The sequence below is a fragment of the Chlamydomonas reinhardtii genome, chromosome 2 (genome assembly GCF_000002595.2).
Source record: "Chlamydomonas reinhardtii strain CC-503 cw92 mt+ chromosome 2, whole genome shotgun sequence".
Classification (NCBI taxonomy): Eukaryota; Viridiplantae; Chlorophyta; class Chlorophyceae; order Chlamydomonadales; family Chlamydomonadaceae; genus Chlamydomonas; species Chlamydomonas reinhardtii.
The window spans coordinates 9,187,577-9,196,614 of NC_057005.1; the positions used below are offsets into that span (position 1 = coordinate 9,187,577).

The following is a 9,038-nucleotide window of genomic DNA, read 5'->3' on the forward strand; positions in this document are numbered from 1 at the left end:
CGGCGGCGGCGGCGGTCCGGGCGGGCACCTGTTCGCCACCACCGGGTACTCGGGGCACGTCAAGATCTGGGACGACAGGTGCGGCGTGTGTGTGTGTGGGGGGGGGGGGCGGTGAGGCCGGGGGGCGGCTGGTCTGGCCTGGTCTGGTCTGGGGTGCTGCTCTGGGAGCGGACTGGGCTGAGGACCGCTGCATTGCCGCATGCGCGTTTGGCGTGAGTGGCGGCGTGTCGGTTTAGAGGGTCGGGGCGTGTGTGTGTGTGTGTGTGTGGGGGGGGGGGGGGTCGGATTGGGCAGGTCAGGGGGGGAGGTCCGGTCGCACAGTCGTTGTGGGTGGGCTTGGCCGCTGCGGGATGTGGTTGCGGGCAGGCCGCCTCCAAGTGTGCGAGGTAGCGTGTAGCTCACAGAGAGCTGCACACGCCCCCTTCCTGCCCTTCCACCCACCCGTCAACCCACACCTCCATCCCTCTTGCCCAGCGCACCCCCCCCCCTGCAATGGCCTGTCAACACCAGCTAAGGAGTTAAGGACCCGCCCCTCCCGCATACATCCCCTCCACACACGCACACGCACATGGACACGCGCGCACACGCACGCACACACGCACACACACACACACACACACACGCACACACACGCACACACACACACACACACACACGCACGCACGCACGCACGCACGCACGCACGCACGCACGCACGCACGCACGCACGCACGCACGCACGCACGCACGCACACACACACACACACACACACACACACACACTCACACACACACACACACTCACACACACACACACACACACACACGCACACGCACACACACACACACACACGCACACAACACACACACACACACACACACACACACACGCACACGCACACGCACACACACACACACACTCACACACACACACACACACACACACACACACACACACACGCACATGCACGCAGGGACATGGGCAGTGGGCCGGTGGTAGATCGCGTCATCCACCGCTCCTACATCCAGGTGTGTGGTGGTGGGGGGGGGGGTGAGGGGGGTGAGGGGGTGCGTGCGGTGGCACACGCCCAAGACGCCACCCCTTGCGCAAACCACATCCTGTCTTGCCGCACCCACCAACACCTCCCCACACCTCCCTTCCCCCATCCCCACCCCCCAAACTGTACCTGCCTACGACTTCACTTCTTAATTAATCATGAATGTAACCCCCCAGGGCGCTGCCTGGACGCGGCGCCCGGCCGGCATGGCAGTGGCTGCGGAGGACGGCTGCCTGCGCCTGCTGCTGCTGGAGCCGGGCCCGGTGCTGGGGGCAGACGACGGCGGCGGCGGGCTGGGCGTGGCGGCGTACGGGCCGCAGCAGCGGAGGGGCGCGCCGGGGCAGAGGGGGGCGCAGGCGGGTGAGGCGTGGGGTGAGGCGTGGGGTGAGGCGTGGGCGTGAGGCCGCGGCGGCCGCGGCGGGATCGTTGGGGTCCAGCGGGCCGTGCTGTGGGTTTGGGAGGTGGGTAGGGTGGGGGGGAAGGATGGGGGGTAGGGGTGAGGGTAGGGGGGATGGAGGGGAAGAGGGGGGCAACCAGGCGGGGGGCGGGGGGTTCAGGGGGCGTGTGTATGGGAGAGGTGGTGGGAAGCCCGCGGCATGGAGTGGAGGGGTGTGGTGTGGAGCGGTGTGCAGGGCCCAGCGGGCCGGTGACGACCGGTGGTCGCAATGGTCGCCATTCCCTCCCGGGTGCCCCGCCTGCCCTCCGACTGCTCGGCCCTCCGCATCACCGCGCCCCCCTGCACACACCAAACACACCACCTCCCACCCCCCACCCAAAAACAACACTTCACCCCAAACACAGAGAACGGGGTGGTGGGCGCGCTGTGGTCGCTGTGCTACTCGCCCGCGCTGCACGTGTTGCTGTACGGCGGCTGCGACGGGCTGGTGGGGGCGGCGGCGTGGGAGTTCCCCACCGACACGCGGTACCGGCGGCCGCACGTGCCGCTGGTGGGGCTGGCCAGGTGGGGGAGGGTGGGTTCGAGGGCTTGGGGCGCCTGAAGGGCTGAGGGGCCGGGGGGCTGAGGGGTGGCGGAAGGGGAGCTGCAGGCTGCGTGGGGCATAGCGATGTGTGTGGGGAGGCGTGGATGTCCGCGCCTGCTTGTGGTGGTGTCACCCCCGCCCTCCATGCCCTGCGGCGTGCTGTCATGCCCATCCCCTTACCCGCGCAACCCAACCCTCTGCCCCCACCCCCAACATCCTTGCAACCCCCACCCTTACACCTCCACCCCCCCCCAGTCCCTCCCCCACCCTCCTGTCCCCACTCCCTACCGCCAAACCCCCCACCCCCCACCCCACCCCCCACCCCCCACTCCCCCCCCCCCCTGCCCTCAGGGACGGCCCGCGGCTGCGGCTGCTGGGGCCGGCGGATCTGCGCGGGCTGCAGTCCTTCTACGCGGGCGGCAACAACTTTAAGAAGTGAGGGGAGGGGCTGGGTGTGTGGGAGGGTTGCGGTGGAGAGGGTGGAAGGGTGGGTGGGGTTGGGGCATCCCATGACCTCATCCCTGCTAGTAGGCCGCAGGGGTAGGGTGGGGGTTACATGCATTAAGTTCACGAAGTGAAGTAGGGTGGGGGGGGGGCGGTGGCGGGGAGGGGAGGGGGGCCATGCAGCAACAGTGGGGAAGCAGTGGGGGTCGTGTGCCTCGTGGCCAGTGGCACCACCTGGCAATCACGTGCGATGTAGCTGTTGGGGCTGGCGGCAGCTGGGGGCTGGCAGCTGGGTGAAGCGCGGCTGGGGGCTCTTGGCGCCGCGCCCCCGTTCCTTGGGCCCGCGCCCCCCTCCCCCCCCCCCCCTTGTCAACGCACCATGTGGGGCTGCTTTGGACTCACCCCTCAAACCCTCCCACCCCAACCCTGCAACCCCCACCCCTCACACGCGCAGGGACACGCACAGGGACAGGCCCGGCTCCCGCGGCGCCGCCGCCCTGCCGCAGCGGCCGCCCGACATCATCCCCGACGCCGCCGCAGCCGTGTACACCGTGCGGGCCGGCTTCGGGGCGGCGGCGGGGGTCGCCTGCGGGGCAGTGCCGCAGCCGGAGGCGGAGGCGGGGGACGCAGGCGGCGCAGGCGAGGGCGCAGGCGGTGGCGCAGGTGCCGGCGTGGCCAACCCTGCAGCGGCGGCGGCGCGGCGGCGGCAGCAGGAGGCGTGGCTGGCCCGCAAGGCCGCGGGGCCGCCGCCGGGGGGGTCCGCGGCTCCGGGCTGGGGTGTGGGCCCTGCCGGAGCGCCTGTGCCGCCCGGCTACACCGCCAACGGCAAGAAGCGGGGCAGGCCGCCCAAGCCGCGGCCTCGGGGCGCACCACCCGCCCGCCAGCGGAAGGGCGGGGCCGGCAAGGCCGCCGCGGCGGCCAAGGGCGAGCAGGCTGAGGAGGGCGAGGAGGCGGAGGAGGAGGAGCAGGAGGCGGAGGCGGCTGACGGCGAGCCGGCGGCGAAGCGGCGGGCGGCCCCGGGCAAGAAGCAGCAGGCAGAGGCGGCAGCAGCGGCAGTAGCAGCGGCAGTAGCAGAGGCGGCAGCAGGCGGGGGCCGGACGGAGCGGGCAGCTAAGGCGCAGGCGCGGGCTCGGAGCCAGGCACAGGCGGCGCAGGAGCAGGCGGGCAAGGACGAGGGGAAGGCAAAGGCGAGAGCGAAGGGCAAGGGGAAGGGCAACAAGGGTGGCAGTGACGACGACGATGACGACGGCGCGGACTCGGACTTTGAGGCCAAGGAGCAGGGCGGCAGCGGCAGCAGCAGTGGCGGGGACGATGATGATGATGGGGTGGTGGTCTCGGAGGAGGAGGAGCCGGAGCCAGAGGAGGAGCCGGAGGCGAGCGAGGAGGAGGAGGAGGCAGCGGGTGGCAGAGGCCGGGGGGGCAGGGGCAGGGGGAGGGGTCAGGGGCGCGGCCGCGGCCGCGGTGCCGTCGACCCCGCCTCCACTCCCGGTGAGGCCACGGCGTCTGCGATGGGGCGGAAAAAGGGGGCGGGGCCGGAGGCAGCAGCGGCGGCCGCCGCCATCAGTGGCGGCGAGGAGTCGGATGAGGGCGGCGGCACTGGCATCGGCACTGGCGCGGGCGGCGGCCGGGAGCCGCGGAAGCGCGGCGAGTACGGCCCTCGCGGCGGCGGCGGCTCGGCGGCGGGCGGCTCGAGCCAGGAGTACGTGCCGGGGGAGCTGGAGGGGCCCAGCGAGGGCGTGGTGGGCGGCAGCGGCAGTGCGGGCGACCCGGTGTGGGTGCTGGTGGGCTGGCGCTGCGGCGTCATGCGCTGCCTGCGGCTCAGCCTGTAGGGGGTGGGGGGCGGGGCGGGGGGCGGGGGTGGCGGTGTATCAACTGTGGGGCCGTGGCGTGTGATGTGGTGGTGAGGGGGGGGGCACTGGTGGTGAGGGGGGGGGGGTGGCGGCAAGGGCCTCGACTAGACTAGCAGGTGTGTGCATGGGTTGGCAAGGCTCGTGTGGGTGTGGCTTGGGACTTGGTGCGGGCTGCACACCTACACCACACGCAGCAGGATGGTGGGGATGCGGGGGAGCGGAGAGTTTGCAGTCGTCGTGTGTGGCGTTGAACTGAACTGCATACGACAAGAGCTTACCGCGCTTGCGCGCCTTTTTGTTCTATGGACGGCGGGTGCGCTGCAACGGGCCCCTGGGGGGATGGAGCTTGCGCTTGGCAGTAAGGCTGCGTAACTTGCACTTGCAGAGTGATGCGAGGTGGCGTGTTTTGCGACGTCTTGGATCGCCCGTCGCATCCAGCTCCTGGAAAGCGCCAACGTGAAAGAGTGGAAGTGCCAGGCAGTAGACCATCAGGTTACAAGATGTAGCCGGCATAGCTGCATAGCCTTTCATCGCGGCTTAAACGCGAGTTGCTGCGACGACGTTGCGAGCCGAACAAGCTCGCATCTTTTAGAGGTCTAGCCGCTACGTGCCCGGCAGCGGGTCACCAGACGCTCCCACTCCAGCGACAAAACATAGTATTGTTAGCTTCGGGGTTAACTTGTCTGGCCAGGAACCTCACTGCAAGGTGAACCCGGGGCCGGCGCAACCGCCCCACCAACCTCCTGTAACTGGACGGTGTCGGCTGCCGAACCAGGACGCCCACATAGGTCATATACTATACTGATATAGTTACATGAACAGCCGCCTATGCAAACAACAGCAGTATGCTGGAGAGTTAGAGTCGACTCGTTGCATGGTCAGCCGCACACGAGCTGCGCAGCAAGCAAGTAATAGAATAACATATTCACATACGCTAGAGAATTAGAGCCTTTCCACAACTTTTGCTGAGTCTGCCCGCGCGCACGCACGGCCAGCCATTTCGCGACCCTGGCGGGCCGCGTGCACCGCCTCTCCAGCATACATGTCAGGGCGTGGCGTCGTCGGCAGCAGGCAGGAGCGGTGTCAAGCCAACATGCGAGCGTCCACTCGGTCGGCCGGGCTGCTTGGCCGCCAGGCGTGCGGCCCCAACCCGGCACGCCCCCGGCCCCACGGCGGTTGTCGGCTTCCTTTGGTGGGGCGCCTATTGCTGCTGGGGCTGGCGCTGCTGGCGTTGGGGGGGCCGGGCGTGGCGCACGGCCGCGGCCTCCAATCTGTCGGCCAATCAGCATCCGCAGGTGAGGCCCAGGGGGGATGCCAGCAGGGGTGAGGCCAAGGGTGAGCGCGAGGGCAAGGCCAATGAAGGAAGGGCGAGGCAGGCACTCCCCTGCCTGCCTGCCGGACATGCCAGCAGGTCCAGGTTCGGGAGAAGCCAGAATGAAGTGCTATCTGTCCCGGAAGCGGCGGCCTCGGAAAGGCCCGCCCATGCATCCAACTTTACCAGCCGTAGCGAGCGTGGTCCCACCCCGCCGTGCCTGGTTAGCAACATGGTACACGTTGGTGCATACGTTGGCGCGCACAAACCGTACACACACAAACACCATATAGGCTAGCTGGTACTCACACACACGCTTATATCTCCATGTGCTTTTTAACACACATACACACGCACTTATGCAGTGGCATCTCCAATACTTGCTGCTGCTGCGTGCTCTCCTGTCTGCAGGACAAGCCCTGCTTCCCGCCCGTGGCGGCGGGGGAGGAGGCGGAGGCATGGCGGCACAGCCGCAGCAGCACGCGCTGCTTGTCAGTGTCAGCCAGCGCCGCCACGACACGCCGCCGCAGACCACCGGCGGCATTAGCGCCGGTGGCGTTGGTGGTGATGCTCTAAACCCCGAGGCCCGACGGCGACCCCGAATCATAGCCGGCCCTGTACTTTGCGGCGGCGGCGGCGGTGCGGCTGCCTCCGGCACAGCCGCCGCCATCACCGCCGCCACACTCGCAGCAGCAGGTGGGCATGACGCCTACGGCTACGGCTACGGGTGCCCGGCGGACGGCCCGGCGGCTGCCGGCTGTCGCAGCGACGCCCCGCTGCTGCTGCAGGCGCAGGGGCAGGGGCAGGGGCAGGGGCAGGGGCAGGGGCAGGGGCAGGGGCAGCAGGCGCAGCTCTCCCCCCTGCGCCTGGCCGGCCTCAGCTACCGGGCCAGTGGCGAGGTGTTTGACAGCCTGCGCAGCCACTGGCACTACAGCCGTCGGCACAGCGGCAGCGGCAGCGGCAGCAGCAGCAGCAGCAGCAGCACCGTCGGAGCCAGCGGCCACAGCGGCAAGCCCGATGGGCTGCCCCTACCCAGGGCAGCAGCAGGGCGGCAGCAGCTGCAGCTGCTGCGTGGCAGCCTGCACCGCCAGCAGCAGCAGCAGCCGTTGCGCCCGATGGGAGATGATAATGAGGCGCTTGACGAGGTGCGTGTGTTCATGGGCAACTAGCGGTGATGGCTGGCAGCGGTGGTGGTAGCGATGTGCAGCTTGCATGCAGGGGAACCCATCCACCCAAACAAGCGCGCACGCCCGGGGGCCAAGGCATGCTGGTGCAGCTGCTGGCTCCCTGCACTGCCCCCCTCGTAACGAACACCCTTCCTACCTACCGTCCATCTTGTCACCTCTCCCCAACCCACCCCCTCACTCTTGCAGGCGGAGCTGCACGGCCCCGCACACGGCGGCCCCTCTTCCCCCTACTTCTCCTCCCCCTCCCTCTCACTACTACCGCACCAGCAGGCTGGTGATGCGCGCCTGGACCTGGCCCGCCTCAACGTCACGCACCTGGCCGCCTGCTGCGCCGCCCCCGCCGCCCCCTACTGGCAGGGGCTGGCCGCGCTGCTGCTGCGCACTCAGGCCGGGCCCACAGTGCGACTGGGGGCCGCCGGCGCGTGCGCGGACACAGCCCCCGGCGGGGGCAGCAGCAGTGGCAGTAGCAGTGGCAGTGGCAGCGGCAGCGGCAGCGGCAGCGGCAGCAGCAGCGGCAGCAGCAGCGGCAGTGGCAGTAGTGGCGCAGTTTGGGTCGAGGTGCCGGCTGGGTACGTGCTGGGCGGCTTCCGGAGCTGGGCCTACCAGTTCGCGGAGTCACTGGAGTTCTGGTACGGCGACTACGATGAGGGGAATGGGGGCGAAACCGAAGAGGAGGGCTGGGGAAAGGGCCAGCAGCTGGGGGGTGGAGGGGATGGGGGTGCGGGTGGCCGGGAGGCAGGCGAGGCGCCGGCAGCCGCCACAGGCGCCGGCGGCGAAGGCGACCACGAGAGTCCCCAGCAGCCGGAGCAGGCGGTTACTGCGCTGGGAGACTGGATCCAACGAATCCAATTCCTGTTTGTGGAGCAGCCAGAATGAAGCGCTCCGCGGATGATGCAGGACTGTTGACATTCGGCCACACAAACGGGCATCCACAGTGCTAAGGATGCGATGCCCGTATGGCTGAATGCCAATATGGACAACTCATGTTTTAGGTTGATTATGGCGGGCGGGCTCCACTCACCTTGGGGCATGTGGGATGCCGTCCTATCGCGGGAGCCGGGTGGGGTTGGGGACATGTCCGGCCAGCTAGCGATTGCTTGGCGAGTAAGACCGTGTGCGCCCATCAGCGTCGGTCGCCGTCATGCGTGCATGTGATGCGCGGATTGAGTGATGCCTAAGATGACATTTAGTGTGAGCGCAGGATGGAGTGCAGCCGCGCGGGCGTGTGGCCACTGCATGCACGTGGCGATGTGGACTACCGCACATCACGCCATGTCCTCAATTTTGTTTGCGGGATGTGCAATTGGATGCGTGCATTGGGAGCTTCGCGGCGTTTCGGCTTCCCATTCCTGATACTCGCCATGCACAATATGGCTGCTTCGGGCTGAGAAGTGGTGGTCCCACGATACTTTGGTTGGGAGCTTTGCGTCCTCATTTCAAGTATTCCTATAGGGTACCTGGACATGGCGCTCATCAGTGACAGGGATAGCAGGGGCCGCAAGGTAGGCTGTGTATGAGCTAACACCCCCTGCCCTCTTCCCGCGCTTCTGCCGGTTGAGGGGTGATCCCACCACCACCACCGCCACCACCACCACCACCTACCACCACCACCACCACCACCACCACCACCACCACCACCACCACCACCACCACCACCACCACCACCACCACCACCACCACCACCACCACCACCACCACCACCACCACCACCACCACCACCACCACCACCACCACCACCACCACCACCACCACCACCACCACCACCACCACCACCACCACCACCACCACCACCACCACCACCACCACCACCACCACCACCACCACCACCACCACCACCACCACCACCACCACCACCACCACCACCACCACCACCACCACCACCACCACCACCACCACCACCACCACCACCACCACCACCACCACCACCACCACCACCACCACCACCACCACCACCACCACCACCACCACCACCACCACCACCACCACCACCACCACCACCACCACCACCACCACCACCACCACCACCACCACCACCACCACCACCACCACCACCACCACCACCACCACCACCACCACCACCACCACCACCACCACCACCACCACCACCACCACCACCACCACCACCACCACCACCACCACCACCACCACCACCACCACCACCACCACCACCACCACCACCACCACCACCACCACCACCACCACCACCACCACCACCACCACCACCACCA

The 9,038-nt window shown here is 68.4% G+C and overlaps 3 protein-coding genes across 3 annotated transcripts in view; 2 read left to right on the forward strand and 1 right to left on the reverse strand.

Moving 5' to 3' along the window:
* CHLRE_02g143587v5 (uncharacterized protein) overlaps positions 1–5,072 on the forward strand; it is an 8,153-nt gene extending 3,081 nt beyond the window's left edge. Inside the window, exons 4-9 of the mRNA XM_043060243.1 lie at positions 65–78; positions 954–1,008; positions 1,214–1,397; positions 1,839–1,998; positions 2,369–2,452; positions 2,916–5,072. Coding sequence (XP_042927977.1) covers positions 65–78; positions 954–1,008; positions 1,214–1,397; positions 1,839–1,998; positions 2,369–2,452; positions 2,916–4,290 — 1,872 coding nt within the window. The 3' untranslated portion in view covers positions 4,291–5,072. The remainder of the gene's footprint in view (positions 1–64; positions 79–953; positions 1,009–1,213; positions 1,398–1,838; positions 1,999–2,368; positions 2,453–2,915) is intronic.
* Positions 5,073–5,139: 67 nt separating this feature from the next.
* On the forward strand, positions 5,140–8,161 carry CHLRE_02g143607v5 (uncharacterized protein). The gene is made up of 3 exons (XM_043060245.1): positions 5,140–5,606; positions 6,035–6,768; positions 6,997–8,161. The coding sequence occupies exons 1-3, from the start codon at positions 5,405–5,407 to the stop codon at positions 7,684–7,686; spliced, it is 1,626 nt and encodes a 541-aa protein (XP_042927978.1). The 5' UTR covers positions 5,140–5,404; the 3' UTR covers positions 7,687–8,161.
* Positions 8,162–8,213: 52 nt separating this feature from the next.
* CHLRE_02g143627v5 (uncharacterized protein) overlaps positions 8,214–9,038 on the reverse strand; it is a 2,066-nt gene continuing 1,241 nt past the window's right edge. Inside the window, exons 2-3 of the mRNA XM_043060246.1 lie at positions 8,413–9,038; positions 8,214–8,267 (exon numbers count right to left, since the gene is read on the reverse strand). The exon at positions 8,413–9,038 is cut by the window's right edge and continues 701 nt beyond it. Coding sequence (XP_042927979.1) covers positions 8,257–8,267; positions 8,413–9,038 — 637 coding nt within the window. The 3' untranslated portion in view covers positions 8,214–8,256. The remainder of the gene's footprint in view (positions 8,268–8,412) is intronic.

Excerpts from the sequence above, each read along its gene's own strand:
- CHLRE_02g143607v5 (XM_043060245.1), top strand. The coding sequence starts at position 5,405 with ATGCGAGCGTCCACTCGGTCGGCCGGGCTGCTTGGCCGCCAGGCGTGC. Across the intron at positions 5,607-6,034 it reads CGGCCAATCAGCATCCGCAG|GACAAGCCCTGCTTCCCGCC; the intron begins GTGAGGCCCAGG and ends TCCTGTCTGCAG. Across the intron at positions 6,769-6,996 it reads ATAATGAGGCGCTTGACGAG|GCGGAGCTGCACGGCCCCGC; the intron begins GTGCGTGTGTTC and ends TCACTCTTGCAG.